This window comes from Cynocephalus volans, chromosome 6, assembly GCF_027409185.1.
Source record: "Cynocephalus volans isolate mCynVol1 chromosome 6, mCynVol1.pri, whole genome shotgun sequence".
In the NCBI taxonomy this organism is placed as follows: domain Eukaryota; kingdom Metazoa; phylum Chordata; class Mammalia; order Dermoptera; family Cynocephalidae; genus Cynocephalus; species Cynocephalus volans.
The window spans coordinates 117,045,884-117,066,857 of record NC_084465.1 but is presented as its reverse complement, the minus strand read 5'-3'; the positions used below and the strand labels follow the sequence as shown (position 1 = coordinate 117,066,857).

Below are 20,974 nucleotides of genomic sequence, written 5' to 3'. Positions count from 1 at the left end.
TAAGAGTTAAACAGGATCAGTTTATTCCACTAGGGCTGGAATGGATCTTGAACCTTTCCCGCAACGGGGAAGTTTGAGAGACGCAGGTGCAGAACATGATTTAAGCAATATAGACTCTTTTGTGAGTGAACGTGACTTTCTCACAGCTGAGTTACTGATCTTTTGTAACTGGTATGGGTGTAAGTGGCACTACTTTTTCCTGCAGTACTTGCTGTCACATTGCAAGCTCCTTGATTGTAGGCACCATGCCCCCTTTTCCATGTCTGTATCCCTCCCTGTGGCTAGAACATGGCCTTATGCAAAACAGTTCTTAATAAATATTTATGAATGAGCCATCTGCTTTCCTGAATCATGCTTCCAAATAATCACTGATCTTGTGTACATATTACTAAGTGGCGATTTCTATTCATGTGCATCTTCTCTAGAGTTGGAATTCCAGTACATCTACACAACATAAGCACAAGCCCACTAGCACCATACACATCTCACTGCGCTAGGCACACTACAAACACGAAACTGCACTTACCACTAGAAGTCTATAATTCAGACAACACAGGAAATAAACCTATTGAGATGTGAACAATCATAGCATTGCTCACAGCAAATGTAAATCAGAAACATTTGTCAATGTTTACCTGAGTCACCTGCCTTCCAACAGGGCACACCCGATTCTGACACGATCAATCGGATTTCTTTCTATAGTGCCTATGCTCATTGGTACTTTGCCCGACCATTTACAAAAGATTCAAACGTACGGAAAGGAAATCCAGATGTCTTCAAATAAGAAAGCATTTGACAAAGGAAGAAAGAAATAAGGGCAAAAGAATAATCTACACATAGCCCTGACTCTGGCTGTCTTTCCACTAAACTTGTGACTTCTCCCTCCCCAAAGCAAAGACATGCTGGGTTACCCACATATTAAGGGTATAAATGCCACTGGCCTGAACTTGAAGCACCTGGTCTTGGATGATCAAATTCCTGGGATTCATCTGTAACTCCATGAATAAATGAATGAACTATCCCCCCATCTGAACCTTTCCTTCAGTATTTACTGGGTAGTGCTAGGGGGTTACCAAAAAGATTTTTCAGACAAACAGGTAAAGGAGGAAAACAAACTGGTGTTCTGGACTGGAGGTTTCTATTAACTATTTCCACTTTAACCCAGTGAGTTATAGAGTCATAAATTACTCAGGGTTCTACAGATAGGTTTATGATCCTATGTACAGGGACTTGATGCCTCAGAGAGACTGGTGTATTTAATTGTCAGCCCTGGAAGCACTGGTCTAGGTTGAGGGGCTATCTGATCTAAAGCAGGCCAGAGGAGTATGACTGGTCTTTAAAATATTAAATGTCTTGGGACTCTATTGCACGTCTTTCCTACCCCCCTAAAGTTGTACATAAGATTATATTGATGTGTGGGGGCAGCAGGTAAAATATATGCCAATATAAGAGTGACATTTTATCAGCACCGCACTCTCCCGAGTGAGCCACGGGCCGGCCTAAGAGTGACATTTTAGATATGAGCCAGAGCAGTTATAAGGTAGAACTAGAATGTGTCTGAGACTATACTTTATTTTAATGAGACACACCATTAGCATGCATCCTGTTCAATCTGAAGAGGGGATGGTAGTTCAGAAGTCAGGCAAGAGCACCCAGACCAATTAAGAGGCAAGTGTAGGGCTCATGAGAAACAGCAAAAGGAACTGGAATCATTTAAAGGCTGGAGAAGCAGCAGCCAAGGGGATTAAGTCTTCAGATACAGGAGAAGATGAGAAGTGACCAATTGGTCCTCATCTCTATGGAGGGCAAGACATTAATAAATGATTTCAGTGACAATACATGAATTCTACCCTAGCTATTTGGATGAACTTCTTGACACAAAAAAGGAACACTCTAACAGACTTCTGTAGGAAGTTATCAAATCTTCTCTCCTTTTGAGAGTATCTTCAAAATCAAGATGGACTTGACATAGTTCTGATCAGACTCCTTAAAGTTCTACCCAAATGTGAACATCTATTATCAAGTCGCATCCAGGATCTCATGTAGTTGATAATGAAAAAAAGTTTTCAGTGTTTTTGTCTCCCTGAATACAATTCTCACCCACACTGAAGAATCTTGAGTGTTGCTGAATTCAGTAATTTAATTGTAGTGGCCTCTGCACACTGAAGAGAATTTCATTCTGAATGCAGACAATGTATCTTCTCCACTTCATTAAAGAAGTTAACACAGAGGAGAGGAACAGACTGATCAAGTGAGAGCAGAAGTGAGAACAGGATGGAAGTCTTTAGTTTATTTACATTCTCAAATTAATCTTGGGAATTATACTTTATAGCTAAAAGGATTGCCTCCAAAATGAGATTAGGATAAAATGGCTAAAAGAACATTTAGGAAGAGAAGAGATCATCATCAAAAAGTTTTCCTTAATTCATCAGTCTTTCCCTTATGTGGGGTCTCTGGGGAATACACGGATGGAGGGTGTGGCAGAAGCTTTTCCCTCCCGTGAACTTCCCGGTGTTTGGTAAGAATGGAACTTTTACTGAAACGTCTGCCACACTGTGCACATCCATAGGGCTTCTCTCCAGTGTGTATTCTCCGATGTTCTCGAAATCTTGTACAGTTATTGAAACTTTTTTCACAATCCACACATTTGTAGGGATTCTCTCCAGTGTGGACTCTCCGGTGGGCACTGAAATGAGAGCTGTTGGTAAAGCTTTTCCCACACTCTCCACATTGATAGGGCTTCTCGCCAGTGTGGCTTCTCTGATGTATAACAAGACTCGAGCTTTGACTAAAGCATTTCCCACACTCTCCACATCTGTATGGTTTCTCTCCTGTGTGGATTCTCTGATGGGCACCAAAATTTGAGGAATCATTAAAGCTTTTCCCACAGTCGAGACATTTAAAAGGTTTTTCACCTGTGTGGATTCTTTGGTGTCTGATTAGGCTCCTGCTTCTACCAAAGCACTTCCCACACACACTACACTTATAAGGATTTTCCTTCTGGTGGGTCATTCGGCACATAATACGAGCACTCCTTCCAAAGCCTTCTCCATATTTAAGAACTCTGCAGGGTCTCTTCCCCATGAAAGACCTTTGATGCACTGCAGCTTTCCCTAAATCTCTAGGCTGAGACATCAGCTTTCCCTGTCGAGTTCCTTGAAGGTTTTCCCACTGTTTTCCTGAGATGCATTCCCTTTTGCGATATTTACAGGAATCAGTATTCTGGGAAACAACTCTCTTAGACTTTTCTATTAATGCCCTATGGTGCTCAATGTCCTTGTATATTACCTGTGTTGGATCCTCCTTGATACTACTTCCAAATTCAAAGTCTGGAAAAAAAAAAAAAGACAACACAAATTTCACACAAGTCCTATATTAACACAAACAATATGTCCTGGAAGGCTTGGTATATTATGATCCCCATATACTCTACTGGCCTCAGATCCTGTGATTCTTCTCTGATTCATTATGCTGTATTTTCTTTCTGTTTCATGAACAGGCTAATTATACCCAGAGCAGGCCTTCAGAAATGTTTTTTGAACTGAATTATAACCCTAGCCATTATTCCCCAACCATACTCTGATTTACATGGGAACAACTATGCTTATCTGCCTGAAGTTCCACTCTAAGTTATCCTGTTTTCATTATTTCATATCAGTACAAAAATATACTACACTACGCTAGTCTTTAGAGTAGATTCTAGTGACCAAGTTCAAATTCCTTGAGGGTCTTCTAAATTCATCAATATCTAATTATACCCAATCCAAGAGTATTTCTTTCTTCTCTTCAAATATTCTTGCCACTTGGTTTTTCTGGCTGTCCCATAGACCATACTAATTCAAATCTTTCATTCTCACTGTTTCCAAAAGTGGAATTATCTTCTCACTCTTTCGTCTACACCTCACACTCACTAAAAGATACACCTTGGATCCAGCTTTTCTGTGAAGTTTTCTGGACAGAGAGAATGATATGGTGAAGAGACAGAAGCTTTAGAGTCACACGGCTCTGATTCTGATCCCATTTTGGTCACTTATTAATTATGTGATTTTTGTATTAACTTTCTATTATGGAAAATTCAAACACACAGAAAAGTAGAGAACAGTACGTACAATGAACTCCATGAACCACTTACTGACCTGCCTTTCACAGCCATCTATTCATGGCCGGTCCTCTTCAACACTATTTCCACACACTCCTTGCTCCCTCTACCCAGACTACTTTGAAGCAAATTCCAGATATCATGTTATCTCATCCATCAGTATTTCACAATCTGTGTAACCCAATACAGGTTTGTTTCATACTCACACCCCATTTTTTTTTGGCAGCTGGCTGGTATAGAGATTGAGCCCTGGATCTTTGTGTTATCAGTACCATGCTCTAACCAACTGAGCTAACTGGCTGGCCTTTTTCTTAAGCACTTGCTATACAGCCTTGTTTCTACTTGCCAGTTTCAACACTACTTTCCTTCCCCACATTCAGTTGAAACTGCTCATAACTCTCAGTCTCAAGTGGGGTGGCTGTGCATGGGTTGGGGAGAGGAGGGCAGCCATCAATCAGTCCAGTAACTTAAGTAACAAGCCCTAACAATGCCACTTTTCATTGAGTGGTAGTTCTTCTGAAGTTTTCTAATTAAGAGTCCAACATTGTTCTGGGATTTGGAGGAAGATACAGCCTAGCAGTTGGCTCAGACAGAACCTAGTAATTTGATGGTAGGTCTGGAGCTCACCTTAACAACAGGATTCACAAGGACTTTGTTTCCAGAGTTATGCAAAACTAGGGATGTACATGACTTAATTTAAGCCTTCACATTACAATTTTCTACTATGTGAGCATATGTATGAACTCCCTTCTCTAAAGTAACTGGGCATCACTTTCTCTTGCTGGGCCTCAGTCCCACAGTGAATTCAGGTAAAGCAGAGCCCCTTGCTTCAAGAAACCAGTCCTTCACTACCTCACATATTCCACTGTGTCCTGGGGGCTTAATGTAGTGGTACACAGAGAAAGAGCTCCTGTGCTTTGGGAGCTCACCATTTACTGGAAGATCTTAGGACACACAGTGTTCAGTGCCCTAAGACAAAGAAAGACAAAGTATCATGGGAGTCGAGAGGGAACGTGGACATGGAGACATGTAGACACAAGGACACTCAAGGTGGAGGGAATATCATGAACTAAGGTTTAGATGTGAGAGAGCTTAAGGGGTGTGTAGGAAATGGCAAGTAGCTTTGTTTTGAATAAGAAGAGAGTGAAGGAAGGAAATACTACGCATAAAGCTAGAATAAGATGAGCTCAGGCTGAGGATGGCTGTGGAACCTTCACTAAAGTGTAGATGAGAAAACTGGTTTGGAGACTTTTACAATAGTCTAGATAAGCGACAGAGAAAGACTAAACTAGGATAGTGTATGTGGTCACTAAAGAGGAGACAGACAGATGTGATAGTCTACAACAGTTGACAATATGTGTCATCTATCTGGCTGTGAATGACGAGTGAGCAGATTAACAGATCACCTCTAAAGTTCTAAGGCTGGATGAGCTCGGGGAGAACATAGGGAAGAGCCATGGTGTGGGAAGGAAGGATTTTAGTTTTGAACATTTAAGTCTGAGCTTTTGGCGAGATGCCCAGGAGGCATCCAGTAGTCGGTGGGGATATGCAGGTGGAGCTTGGGACCAGAATTCAGGCTCTCTCTCATTTTGTCTCTGCCCATCTTTTTTCTCGTGCACATTACACATAACTGTGAGGTATCTGTTTTGAGCTTATTGATATGCCTCCTTCATCTAAGTTTTTTCTCTTGTAAAATTCCAAGTTCTCCTTCCTCACAGTATTTTCAGGAGTTGGAAAAGGTTGTCTGACGCATAGAAACAAAAACCCCAGCTGAGATCCCAAACACTGAATGCGAGTCCCTCCTCTGAATACAGGCACCATGAGAACAGAAAGTGCTTTATTCACTGCTATGTCCCGTTCCTCAAATAGCATGTGGCACTCAGCTATCTGTTGAACGAATAAACACACTCAGTGTGTCAGATCTGCTGATTTTTCAGTAAGTCACACTTCCTCTTTTTTTTTTTTTTTTAAGACTAAAACCCTTTGATGATTCTTACCATTTGAGCTTTGCAGTAGACATGGAGGTTGCTGGAACTGTGGCTCTTGTACTATTTCCTCCTCACTCATTCTGTCACTTCCAGAATCTTCTATTATTGCCTCCTGTGAGGTCTCCTCAGGTTCCCAGACTGTAGGTTCCTGGGATTCAACCTCAATACCCCCTCCTTCTTGCCTTGAGGGTGATGGGACTTCTGGGGTGCTGGTGGAAGGGGCAGATGTGCGAGAGTTAATCAGAGCATCCATCTCCTTGTAAAATGCACAGGACTCAAGCACATGGCCATTTTTCACTTTGCGGTAACTCTTCTGAAGGCTTTTGAACTTGGTTCGGCACTGTTCTGGTGTTCGGAGGAAACCACACTCTCGAAGTTGTTCAGCCACGACCCCATACAACTTGCTCTTCCGATGACAGGCTTGAAGTGCTTCGTAAAAATGAGTCTCACGGAGGATATCAAGAAAAGTCTTTGTTTCTTCGTAGCCCCAGTGCACACCTGCCATTCAAGGATAAAGTTCAAAGACACAAGAAAAGGAGTCTGTAACCACTATATTATACACATTACGAAATATAAGAGGTAGAAAAAAAAATCCCATTCATGATAGCAACAGAAGCTATGATATGCCTAGGAATGAGCTTTGCAAGAAATGAGAAGGTCTATATAAACAAATCTATAATATTTTTATTGAAAGATATAAAACTAGAAAAAATGAGACACCTGTTTCTGGATAGGAAGACTCAAGATGTACAGATAACAATTCTCAAATGAATCTACCAAGTTAAAATCTCAACAAAGATTTTTTAACTGAAATTGATAAACTGATCTCAAAGTTTATTTGCAAGACTAAAAATGTAGGGCCGAGCCCGTGGCGCACTCGGGAGAGTGCGGCGCTGGGAGCGCAGCGACGCTCCCGCCGCGGGTTCGGATCCTATATAGGACTGGCCGGTGCACTCACTGGCTGAGTGCCGGTCACGAAAAAGACAAAAAAAAAAAAAAAAAAGACTAAAAATGTAGTCCCCCAAATCTGCTATTGCTATGGTGATTAACTAAAGGATTTAGCTGTCTAGAAGTGTCTTTTAAAAGTGATTAAGAATAACGGACTAGAACATCTAACAGAAACTTTTCCCCCCAAAATTCTCATCACATCTTTAACTAGTCTTCCTTGAGGTACAAAACTATGTCCAGAGTAGTTTTTTATGTCATTGAGGCCTCTCCTTTGAGAGACGAAATGATCTGTAGGACAAGCAGATGTTCTGCATTTATAGCAGAATAAGACTTTTCAGGACATGTCGGAATATAATTTGTTAGACATGCTTTTTATGTATTTTATAATCTATAGTAGGAAAAGTGATTTCTATCCTCTATCTTACTGACTGGTCCCTTCTAATCTGATCACTGGATTCCCATATTTGAGACTAACCAAAGAGCCCTAACCTCATGCTATGGACTTTCGGATTGGTGAACATCTGTATATAAATAATGCATCTTTCCATCTTTTTAGCAGATCTGTTTCTTTTCAACAGGTGTGGTCATGAATACATTCCCAGCTCTCCTAGCCTGATTTATTTTTCCATTATATCTAAGAACTTATCATCTTTTCATAAGCTGGAGTAGAGAAACATTACTAACAGTGATACTAGGCAAAGCTGTAATGTATTTTTAGCATTTTCTGAATGCTTTCATCTATATTATCCTGTTTAACACTACTAACAACCTAAAAACAACTTGTTAACTAACTAATAACAACTCTGTGAGGTATTCTTAGTCATATCTTATGGATGAGAAAACTGAAGATCAAAGTAGATACATAATATGTCTACTGTCACACAGTTACCAACTGACAGTTCACTTCTGCATATCCAGATCCCAAATATTCAACACCAGCTTTCTTTTGCATGGTGTATCTTTCTAGCCTTTTAATTTTAATGTCTCTGTCTTCTTATATTTAAGATGTAACTGTTGTGAATAATATGTTTTTTTAAATGTCTGTCAATCTTAAACCTTTAAGTTTGTAATTAATGATAAATTTGAATTTACACCTACCATCTATTTTTTTCTCCATTTGACTCATTTATTCTGTGTTCTCTTTTCTCTCCTTTTTTGTTCTTTTAGTAGACATTTTTGTTTTTTAATATTTTGTTTATATTTATATTATTTGATATTTTATTATTTCACTCTTTTAACTTGTTAGATACATATTTTCTTACTGGTTATCCTAGATAGTATATAATGCATCTTTGACTTATTACAATCTAGTACAATTGATTGCTTTATACCAATTCTCAGATAATATTTGATCCTCAGAACCCTTAACTCTATTTATCTTTCTCTCCACAAGGCCCCAAATACTCAAAATCCAGCTGTGATCTAAACTGAGAAAGAACCCTCCATGGCTACGTAGCGCTGTTACTCAGACTGCACTGAGGGCACCTGAGAGCACTCTCAGTTATGTGGCTTCATCACATGGAAAGTGCAAGCACATGTGATGGCACTCCCCGGGTTTGTTCACTTCTGGTCTACTCCTTTTCCACAAGACCACACATTTTTTTTGTACTAGGAACAAAAGTGCAATTCTTACCACTCAGGTTTTGAAACAAGACAGGGGCACCACGAATCTCAGACTTGCGGATAAATTCAATGCCAATGTCATCACCATCAGATTCTTCTGCGGCTTCCTCCTCCTCCTCCACCAAACTGATCTGTTCTTTAGCACTGACACCCTTTCTCTTTAGTCTGGGGAGAGATAGCGTCTCCTTTGGCTTATCAGAGGATGAAGCATGGGCTGCAGGGTTCAACAAAGCATCCATGTCCTCAAAGAAGGCACAAGGTTCTAGCATGTGGCCATTTCTCACTTTTCGATAGCTCTTCTGGAGACTTTTGAACTTGGTCCGACATTGTTCTGGTGTTCGGAGGAAGCCACATTCTCGCAACCATTCAGCTACAGCACCATATACCTGGCTATTTCGGGGACAAGCCTGAAGTGTTTCATAAAAGCGAGACTCTCTGAGAATTGCAAGAAAAGTCTTAGTTTCCTCATAGCTCCAATGCACACCTGCTATTTTTTCATCTTCTAAACCCCACTGTTGCTGCTCTCTCCATGTTTTTCCTGCATTCCTTGCTGGGATCTGAATAGCACGAACTAATTTTTCCTTGATGTAGTTGCTTCGCAGGAGATTCCTCTTATTAGAGGAATGAAGACCTATAGTCCATGGCTCCTTTCGTTGTTCCAACTGGGCTATCTTGTTAGATGAAGACACTGTACTTCCTATCATAAAAGAGACATATTTCATGGTAGACATATAAGTCATTATTGCAAGCCTCAATCTTCTGCTATAGCATGCTCTCCTGGACCACTTGTTCACACCAAAGACTTCCTCAATCATGACAATGCACACAGTCGATAATCTTACATAAGTTCTTTGGCACAATCATCTAGTAACTTACACTATCATTTTACTTCTCATGTATGTACCACTTTTCCCAGCTAGTTCTTAAAGGAGAAAACCTTTAAGGGTAAGAAGGATATTTTGCATTACCTTTGATTCTCTCCAGTAGCTAACACTATGTTAGGTTCAGAGTATGCTCCTAATCAGTATTGGCTACTTATAAAGTGTGCTTGTACCTGCTTCCCACATCCCTTCCATGCCCACCCCAACATACACACATATACACACACTGGGGCTATGAGAGATACTCAAGAGAACTCAAGAATTTTTGCCAAACTGTATTACAAAGGTATATATAGATTTATATGCAGTTATACAGTAATCAAAACAGTGTGGTACTGGCATTAAAAACAAACACAAAGACGAGTGGAACAGAATAGAAAGCCCAGAAATAAATCCATGAATATATGGTCAACTATCTTTGACATGGATGTCAAGAATATACAATGGGGAAAGGATAGTCTCTTCAATAAATAATGTTGGGAAAACTGGATATCCACGTGCAAAAGAATAAAACTGGACCTCTATCTTACACCACTCAAAAAACTTAACTCTAAATAGATTAAAACTGTAAAACTCCTTAAAGAAAACATAGGGAAAAACCTTGACATTGGTCTTGGCAATGATTTTTTGAGACCAAAAGAACAGGCAACAAAAGCAAAAATAAACAAGTGGAATTATATAAAAAGGTTCTGCACAGCAAAGGGAAATGACCAACAAAGTAGAGAGATAACCTAAGGAACAGAAAAAAATATCTGCAAACCATATATCTGATAAAGGGTAAATATCTAAAATATATAAGGAGCTCATACAACTCAAGAGCAGGACAAATAAACAAATAATCTGATTAAAAAATTGGCAAAGGACCTGACTAGACACTTTTACAAAGAAGATATACAAATGGCCAACAGGTACATAAAAAGGTGCTCAACATCATTAATCGTCAGGGAAATCCAAATCAAAATCACAATAAGGCATTACCTCACATCTGTTAGAATGGCTATCATCAAAAGGACAAGATAACAAGTGTTTGCAAGGGTGTGGGGAAAATCAACCCTTTGTGCACTGTTGGTGAGAACATAAATTGGTACAGTCATTATGGAAAACAGTATGAAGATTTTTCAGAAAATTAAAAATTGAACTACCACAGATTCAATAATCCTACTTCTAGGTATATATTCAAAGGAAACAAAACCAGTATGTCAAAGAGATATGTGCACTCCCATGTTCACTGCAGCATTACTCACAATAGCTAAGACATGGAAACAACCTAAGTGTCTGTCAACAAATGAATGAATAAAGAAAACATGGAAATAAAGAATATATACAAGGGGTCTTCAAAAAGTTCATGCAAAGATTCATATTATCTTTTAATTCTATTTTTCCACAAACTTTTTGAAGTACCCTTGTGTGTGTGTGTGTGTGTGTGTGTGTGTGTGTGTGTGTGTGTGTGTGTGTGTGTGTGTGTGTGTGTAAAATGGAGTATTATCCAGCCATAAGGAGAACAACATGGATGAACCTGGAAGGCATCATGCTAAGTGAAATAAGCCAGAGAGAGAAAGACAAATATTGCATGATCTCATTTATATGTGGAATCTAAAAAAAGTTGAACTCATAGAAAGAGAGAATGGAAGGGCGGCTGCCAGGAGTTTGAGGGTGGGGGAAATGGGGAGATGTTGGTTAAAGTGTATAAACGTTCAGTTATAAGATGAGTAAGTTCTGGGGATTTAATGTAAAGCATGGTGACTACAGTTAATAATACTGCACTATATACTTAAATTTACTAAGAGGGTAGATCTTAAGTGTTTTTGCCACACACAGCCACTCACACACACGATTTGTGATGGATATGTTAATTAACTTGATTGTGGTAATTATTTCACAACGTATATGTATGTAAAATCATCAAGTTGAATACTTTAAATATATACAACTTTATTTGTCAATTATACCTCAATAAAGCTGGAAAAAAATTTTGGCAGAAGAACCTAATTTTCAAACAAACACTTATATAAACCCACAAATACATACATCAAAGAAATAAAGTGGAGTTGTTTTGTTTAAGGAGGTTGAAGATGGGGGATGGAAAAGCCTTGTAACTTAGCTTCATGGTCCTGAGACACATCAAAGACACTGTTTTCCTCAAAAGAGACTGAAATCCACTCTTCTATTAAATAAAGGGGAAAAACAATCTGTGACTTCACGTTTTAAAATTATTAGTACAGATATTTTTTCATAAATATTTACTGAAAACAAAATGTTTCATTAGCTAAAAAAAGAGAACTTTTGGAGACACTCTGGTAGGGTTAACAGGAAAGACTTGTAGGAAGGGGAAGCAAATTGAGAGTCTGCCACCTTACTACTTCTTTAGCAATGTCTTATATTTGAATCCTAGCTACATTGTTACTTTACTTTTCGAGCAGGAGTAGTTCTTTTTACCTCTGTAAGCCTCAGTTTCCTGGGGAATAATACTATCTATTCAAAGAGGTGCTAGGAAAATTAAATAAACGATCGTCTATAAAGTAACCAATGCCCAATAGGTATGTAATAAAATTTACTTTTCTTCCCCAGACAACACACACAGAAGCTTCAAGGAATTCTCCTAGAGAAGCAACCTCAAATTGAACCCTTATGAATGAACCCCGGGAATGGAAATTTGTTCTTTATTTTTATATGAGAGAAGTTGGTGGGAGGATAATGCAAGCTCAAATACCTATAAGGACTAGGCAGCAAAGTAAATGAGGGAGGTGGCTGTAGTGGGACGTATGGCAGCTGAGCCTGAGCCCTTCACTCAGCTCTGGCCGACTGCTGCTATGTGCGAAGATAGGTTCTTGGGGCCTGATGTTTGATTTTTCAAGGGACACTGGAAGTCCAGATTTATAAACTAATTTTAAATTAAAACACTGTGGAGGCCAAAATGTGTGTATAGGCCAGATTCAGCCCATGAGACACTAGTTTACAATCCATAATAAAAAATCAGAGCGTGTGTCTCTGGGCCTCAGTTTTTCTATATGAAATTATACATAAAGGGATTAAGCTAAATCTTAATTTATGAATTATGGTCCCTCCCCACTAGTGGCAAATTTTACTAAGGACTCTAATTCAGCATCTTACTAGGTCTGGATGCAGTGTGATCTGAAGAAATGGTAGGAAACATACTGTGTACACAATTAGGCAGATAGCTGGGATGCCTGCTGTTTTAGGAAGAGTGCTTTATTATTGGTGTGGTTATCTTAAGGTGGTCATTTTTACCAGGTGCTTTAATTGTTTTCTAATCACAAACAATTGTTGGTTTACCTTTATCCTTTCAGTTGATGTGGCTCATTGAAAAATCTCTATACTTTAGTGTCTATACATAGTGTTGTCCAATGGAACTTTCTCTGATGATGGAAATGTTCTATAACTGTGCTGTCCAATATGGCTATTGAATACCTTAGGAATGGCCAGTTAGCTCAGTTGGTTAGAGCATAGCCTTGTAACACTAAGGTCACAGGTCAGGAACCCTGCACTGGCCAGGTGCCAATAAAATAAAATAAAATAAAATAAAATATGGTCTGAATGGTTTAACAACAACAAAAAAAGAATAGCTTGAATAGGGCTACTGCCACTGAGGAACTGAATTTTTAATTTTATCTAATTTTAATTAATGTAATAAATTTAAATTAACATAGTCACATGTGGCTGATTACTGGCTACCCTATTAGACAACACAGATCTATAGTACCTCTAAGGTGTATTACTATACATTTTTAGCCTATAATTTTATTCATAAATAGTCTTTGACTTATGAATAAAAGCTCACACATGAATGAATCATATGTATCCCTACTTCTAAAGCAGATGAAGATAATTCTCCAAAAATCTGCTTATAAAGTAACACTTCAGTGGTTATGTGCCTATACATCTGTGCTATTTAAATAATTCACACCATGCTATCAAGGTTATTGTATTTAAGTCACTTTTTTCCTTCCATTTTTAAGATTTCCATTCATCCAACAAATATTTACTGGGCATCTACCCATTTGTCAGGCTCTGTGCTAGCTGTTACTATGAGGTTATGGTATTTAAGTCACTTTTTTTCCTTCATTTTTAAGATTTCCATTCATTCAACAAATATTTACTGGGCACCCACCCATTTGTCAGGCTCTGTGCTAGGTGTTACTATGGTTAAATAAAAACAAATCTGAAAAAGAACTTGTGACTTTATGGAGCTTTTAGTCTAGTGGATGTAAGTTTATATTTTCAAAAATATAAAAATGACAGTCACATACAACTCTTCTCTAATGTTTTAATCACTAAATTATTATATATATATTTTTTTACTGGAGGAAAATGGATGAGGAGAGAATGGATAAGGTAAAAGAACATGGATAAGTGATCACACTAGACAACCAATAGAGGTCCTTTAAGTATTAACATTTATATTTGACTATTTTATCATCAGCAGAAATGAATATATTAGAAATCCTCAAGTCTTTTTTTTGAAAAGAGAAAGAATCCTTACCCAGGGAGACCACGTTCCCAACACTCTCCCTCCTGATATCCCGGTACAGGTCTCTGTGAGCAGGAATCTGATGCACATTCTTTTTATAGGAAAAACCTCTTGTCATGTGGACATCTTTCACTGGCTCCTGTAACAACACTAACACCAATGACTACCAAGATAACCACATGGGTCTTCAAAGGATGAACGATCATGGATGAAGCAGAGAAGAGCCCTAAAGAACCAAGGAACCGAGTGTGTATTATGTGCCAAATGGAGCAGAACATATAATAAAGAATCATGAGATAAGAGATAATCTAGCAAGGAGTCCCATTACTCAGAAGACTAGGTCCTATCTTTCTTGGAAAAGGGAATAAGGGAAAAAAAGTCTCTTGGAGGGAGTATAACATTTTGAGAATAGTGAAGGCACAGGAAATCATTGTGACTAAACACCCTGGGAAGGAAGGCCAGAGAGGACAATTACAATTTACCTGGAACCCAGCAGGAAGATGTGTGGTTGTCACTTCCTGATCGATATTGTTCCATTCATCAGAAGGGGCAGGAACCCAGGGAGAGGGCCGAGCTGTAAGAAGAGAAAGAAACGATTAGTATTCTGAGCTCTGGCCCTCTAATTCATGCTGCTGCTCTTTTTAAGAAATAAGCACGTATTAAAAAAACCCAACAAATACAAACTGATAATTTTCTCAATGAGTGCAGAATAGTACCTGAAACCATGGTACCCTGCAGCTGGGCCCACAAACTCAACTGCTTTCAGGGAGCAAGCAGGTAAAGTACGTGATGAAAGGGGCCAGGAAAGGACACAGGGAGCTGGAGCGCACACTCCCCTTCAAAGGGGACAGCCAATGCTCAGTCCCAGTTGATGTCTCAATGTGAGACTATGGCTCTGGTAGAGCCAGAGCTTCTAATTTTTCCCAGAGAAGCCAGAAATCTGGACTTTATGTGAGAACTCAAAAGTCTTAAACCTTGAGAACTAAAAACGTACAATAAAACTCCCAGACAAAAACTTTTTAGGTGAAACAAAACAAGTGTGACTTGGTGTGCAGGTTACCAATTTGCGATCTCTAGTATAAATTAATCCCCTACGAGTGAATGTTGTTCTAAGAACTTAGCATATATAGATACATAGTAATGGACACCAAAGGCAAATACAACCCTCTAAGGTAGAAGGAAGATATATAAATATACAGATAGCACAATCTGTGATCTAACTTCTTCCCTGGAACCATCTAGGGAAAACTTTAAGAATATACATTACTTGTTACCAAGAACTCAAAAGCCTGCTCCACTACTTTCACATAAACAAACTGAATCATTTCCTTGGAAACATATTATATTCCCTAAGACACACATGGCTGAAATCATAGATCTTCCTTTAGAATGAATTCCCCTTCCTGAGATATCACACAACTTTTCTGTCCTCCATACCCCCAGTTAGTACCTCAACACGACAAACTTTTCCATTTGAGGAATTCCTTATCACCCTGGAATAGCAAAATCTAGAAACACTATTGAATAGGTATTTACTGTACTAAGCTTATCAGCTATAGTCACTGGGGCTATCTAATCCACATGAACAAGGGAACTTTGATGCTATGAACATACTCTGGATAATTCAAAAACCACTAATATTTGCAATGAATTCTATCATAGTACAAATTTGGGGAGGGGTAAAAGGGTGGGACACAGTAGTAGTAAATCTTGCCTTTTGGTGAAAGGTTGTGTAAGTCAGATTTGAAGTTTAAAAACAATTGTACCATTATGGGAGAAAGGAAACTAACATTTATTGAGCACTATTATGCATTGACCATTTTATGCTATCTCCTTTAATCTACACTAATAACTCTGTTATTTCCCTTTTACACATGAGAGAATGGAAAGTTTGAGAAGTAAACTAAGGCCACACAGATAAAAAATGGCAGAGCTATGTTTTAAATCCAGGTCTGTCTGCTTCTAAAGCCTAAGCTCTTAACCTCTGTGCATTAATGCTCTTTTTAATATTATTTACCCAAGGTCACTGGGGGTGGGGGCAGGATATAAATGAAAATCTTTTGAAGGTGAGTCCAGAGATCTTTCCATTCCTTTCTTTAAGCCTGAGATGGAGCCACACTTCAGGGGATGGAGAGGTAATTGTGGATTGGGAAGGACAGGGTGTTCATTTCCCTGTATTTGACTTGATTCATTAACAACTAGGACAGCTATGAATGTCAGTGGTCCCTTCTCTGTGAGGTCTTACTGTTTCTCCCTCTCATATGGCCACTTCTGTGATGACTTAACTTGTGAGTTAATTTTTGAGCATGAATGTCCTATTTCCCTTTCCAAACAGGTTTTTCAAGTTGTTTATAGTCGGCCAAGAGTACATACACAAACACACATGGCAGAACTAAAAAGCACAAGCTGATTGTAGAATGGAGATTTTTTGAATAACACTACAAGACCTCAAGGCTGGCCCGGGCAATCTAAGTTTCCCCAATTTCCATCTTTAAGATCCCTTTTTACTTATGTTGCACATGTTCCCAATTCTTGAAGCTACTTAAGTCATTCTCCCCAAATATTCAATTTATTTAAAAAAATGTACTGAGGGGACCATACACTGAGCAAATCACAGTGTTAGGGGTATGATATAAACCTGCCATGATCTCTGCCCTGGGGATGCTCTGAGTCCTTCTTCTTACCATTCTTGGGTAAGGGCCAATGCTCTCTCTTTTGGTTCAGCTGTTCCTGGTGTCCTGAGTGTAGGCTTCCAGCTTCCTCCCGAGACACTACCCTGGGTTGGGTCTCCACCCGCTCTGACTGAAATTCTTCCACCTCCCATGTTGCTCCGAGTGGGGCTTGCTTCTCCAAGTGCACAGGGCCGCTGACCTGGGAAATGAAGTCAATACCATAATGAAAACAAAGAGGGAAAGAGGACCAAATCAGGGCCAAATTCCCCCAAGAAACATATGAAAGAAGGATAGCAGACGTGAGAGGAATGAAAATTTCACTCCATTCCCAATGGAGTCCCTAAGGGCATTAGGTTAATAGTACTATCCAGGAATTTGGGCATAAGGGAGCAGAGTGGGAAAATCTGTCAGGAGTGAAATACAGAGCCTCCTTGTAACTAGAATAGATATTGTTTGAGTCCTCACATCTATTAGGCTCACAGAGAAGTAAATGTTACCAGAACATGAATATACTCACTAGTGAACTGAAAACTTAGAAAATTAGTCCACACATCTACCTGTCTATCCCTGACCAAAAGAGCAACCTGCTGATAGTCAGATCTTTCACAATGCAAAATCTGTGCAAGGTGAAACTGCAAATCTTGCAAACGCTGCAGGATTTCATGAGATTAATGAAAGGGATGTTGAAAAACTAGAAGAGCATGCAAAGCCACTGAGAAATGAAGATCTGGCAGTTTAACTGGAAAAGAGTGACAAGAATGATGGCGCTGAGAGCAGTTCAGATGACACTGATTGGAATATTAAAGGATTAGATAGGGCCCTGGGATAACTGATGAAGTCCTCCTCCTCCTTTTTATTTTTTTTCCCCATAAAAATAGCCCTCAGGATCAAGCTGATGCTGAAAAAGTCAAACCCTGTGAAGCATAACCACATTGTCCTCTCATATAATTTTGATGGAAACATTATGCCAAAGATTAAGACAAATAGGTGTGTAAAGTTTAGTTTCATTTGTAAGATAGCATTTCAACCAAAACTTTATTTTTTCTACTTCATATGAAATTCTGACCCCCTTTCAAGTGGACTCACTTTAAGGGTCTTTTATTACTACCACTTACCTTCCCATAATGAGCGCTTCCTGCAATGCATCCCTGCCCACCTGCCTTTCCCACCTCCTTCTATCTAAATAAAAAAATTTGCAAAATCCTCTCTCACCTGCTGTCTTAGTCTTCCAGTCTCTTTCTCCAAATGTACTACCAGGGCCACCGCCTCCTCTCCACTTTCCGGACGCTGTTTCTGTGCCCAAGCCTGAATCTGCTCGGGTAAAATGGTGAGAAACTGCTCAATCACCAGCAGCTCAAGGATCTGCTCTTTGGAACGCATTTCTGGCTTCAGCCACCGGCAGCAAAGTTCCCAGAGTTTACTGAAAGCTTCATGGGGTCCAGTCACATCCTCATAACAGAATTGCCTGAAGCATTTGCGAAAGGTCTCAGACTCAGAGCTTTCCGATCCTTCCAGAATGGGCTCTGATGCCCACTCGGGGTCCTTTTCTACCTTCATTATTAGGCATCCCTCAACCTCCAGGGGCGCGTCGATCTGAGGGTCCAGGACTGCAGCCATGTTCACCTCGGGGGTCAACCTCACGTCTAGCTCAAAGTGGGGGCCCAAATAAGTCTCCAAGCACTCCTTGCTTAATGTTCTCAGAAGTGTGGGAAGGTAGGGCGGTAGAAACGGCAGTGTCAGCGAGAACAGGGTACTCCGGGCTGATTAATCAAATCTATCCTAGGCCCTTGGAAAGGTGAATGCGTCCCCTAAGGTGCAAAACCCCTGTCTCTTCTCCAAAGAAGTGTCCCCGCACTGTGGTTTCCCGGGTAAATCCTTTTCAGTGCAATGTCAGAAACAAGGAGGCTGGGGGACCGGGAGGAATTAGGCGGACTGAGGGAAAGATGGGAGGAGGCAGACGGCCGGGCCGGCCGGGAGTGGGTGTGTCGGGTACCCTGGGGGCGACTCCGGGGAGGCGAGGCCCCGAGTGGGTGGAGCCGGATGTGCAGGACCCGCTCGGCCCCCGGTTCCGGGCGCGGGTCACGGCGGTGCGCCCAGGCCGCTGAGGGGGTCGGCGGTGTCCGAGGCCAGCACCGGGCTTTTCCAGGCCCCTGGCTGTCCTCAGAAAGGCTCCGCACGCCGAGAAAAGTCCGCAAAGCGGCTCGGCTCGGGCGGAGAGAAAAGCCGTGGGACGAAGCAAAGCCTCCCGGGGGACGACGACCGACTCCTCGAGCTCGGCCTGGTCTGCCCGCCGCGCGGGGGGCGCTGGGAGCCGCAGCGACGCATGCGCCGCCCGCCGCGGGGTCCGCGCGAGGCCCCCTCGCGGGTGAGCGGCTGGTGGGAGGGGCTGTTTTGGACTCTCGCGAGAGCGCACAGCGCGGTGACTTGCGGCTGAGGGACTTTAGGGATGAGGCGGGGACGCGGAGGATCTTCCTCGTGGCGGAGGGACACAGTGGTGCTGAGTCGACCTTTCGTAGAGTGACAGTCCTGCCTCAGGCGGAGACTCTGGGCAGCGGGGTGACAGTTTTCAGGCTAAGGAGCGCTACCGGGTAGGCGGCGCAAAATCCTTTCCGCCCCAGAAGAGGGGCGCGGGGACTCCTTTGTCTTGCGGAGGGACATGGTGGAACGTGAAGGAGGGATCGCCACCCGAGCGAGGCTGGCCATACGCGGCGAATACCTGGCGACATTTCCTCCCCTCGCGGAGGGACACGGCACGGCGCCGGGAGTCCCCGGTGGCGGGACCTGAGGGTGGCCGCGTTCGTTCCGGCGGCCGTGCGAGGGCTTGTGCTTTCGCCTGTCAGCGTTCTTACTGCCCTCGCTATGGGAATGGGGGTGGCTCAGCGCGGTCACAGCGCGTCTCTGGGCCGGGGTCTTCCCTGCTGGTGCTGCCTGCGGTGCTGTCCCTGTCTCCCGACTGTTCTCCTCGAGCCACTTCCGTTCTCCCATCCAGTGTTTATTGAGCACTTGCTGTGTCTGTGCCGCGAGGTGTTTTAGGTACTTGGCATACATCAGTAGGCAAGATAGAAATCCTTGTTCTAGGGGGTAGATAGCCTATTGGAAAACACAGCCTAGTGACTTTTCTTTTTCACAAAAAGTTTTTTTGTTTTATTTATTTATTTATCATTGTACAGTGTAGTTGATATTCGTGGCCCTTTACCAATTCCTCCCTTTCCCCCCTTTCTCTCCCTCTTTCCCACCCCCATCAACATATCTGTTCTCTTAAGTTCAAGGAATTATTGTGACTGTTATAGTGCATGTTCTCACATGTGGGAGCTAATAAAAATAAACAAATAAATAGAAAAAAAATTTAGAGAAAGTTTTAGTTGAAATTTGAGGTGCAAATTGTAGCAGCCCAGAGGCGTAGAGTAGCAGGTACATAACAGGCGTTAGGTGAGGGAGGGTCAGAAAGAAGCAATTGGGCACCTAGTATATGCCAGGGGTTGTATTAGAGTCTTTACACAGCTTATGTTTTATTCTTGCATTTCTTTTTTCTTTATAAAATAATATTATTTTGGTGGTTAGTGCACAGTGTTATAACACCAAGGTCAAGATCCCCGGACCAGCCAGCCACAAAATAAAATAACTGAACACCTATTTCGTGCCAGGCATGGTGATAGGTGGTGAGCAAAAGCAGGGTCCCCTGCCGTGATTGGGTTTTCAGTCTGGTGAGAGGCAGGCATTAATCAAATAATCCACAGATTAACGTACATTTGTAACGGCGGTGGGTACTACCAAGAAGAGAAACATGATGCTGAGAACGTGTGTATTTGATCTAGTCAGGAAGTCTGGGAAGGTTTCTTTGAAGAAGCAATGTTAGGGATGAGATCCAAAGGAGGAGTAAAGAATTAGTCAAAGCCTAGTCCATGCAAAAATTCCGTGAAGCAGAAATGATAACCCCATTTTAAAAGTAGAGGACATTGAGACCTCAGCAAGGTGATGTAACCGCCCAAGGTTTACTTCAGGTTAAGTGGCAAGTCGGCATTCAGATTCACATAAGAATGGCGTCTTTTATGTTCTTGAACCATTTGGTGGTTTTAGGAGAAGGAAGTATCACAAGTAGCTCAGGAACATTAGGGAGCAGGGTTCACAAACTCGAAAGCCTGCAGGATTCAGACAGGTAACATAAATGAGCGAAGCAGGCTGAGTATAAGACACCAGGGAATGGTGAGGTATGTAGTGAACTGGAGGCCCCGTTCCCTGTCTGAAGAAAGCAGCCATTAGTTCCAGCCTCTTGT

General features: G+C 41.2%; 1 protein-coding gene across 1 annotated transcript; it reads right to left on the bottom strand.

Annotated features, from left to right (window-relative positions):
* Positions 1 to 2,264: 2,264 nt before the first annotated feature.
* On the bottom strand, positions 2,265 to 18,974 carry ZKSCAN2 (zinc finger with KRAB and SCAN domains 2). Its single transcript, XM_063100527.1, has 7 exons — positions 17,913 to 18,974; positions 16,713 to 16,899; positions 14,511 to 14,602; positions 14,041 to 14,167; positions 8,669 to 9,355; positions 6,097 to 6,585; positions 2,265 to 3,329 (listed from the first exon to the last, which is right to left on the bottom strand). The coding sequence occupies exons 1-7, from the start codon at positions 18,315 to 18,317 to the stop codon at positions 2,407 to 2,409; spliced, it is 2,910 nt and encodes a 969-aa protein (XP_062956597.1). The 5' UTR covers positions 18,318 to 18,974; the 3' UTR covers positions 2,265 to 2,406.
* Positions 18,975 to 20,974: the final 2,000 nt, after the last annotated feature.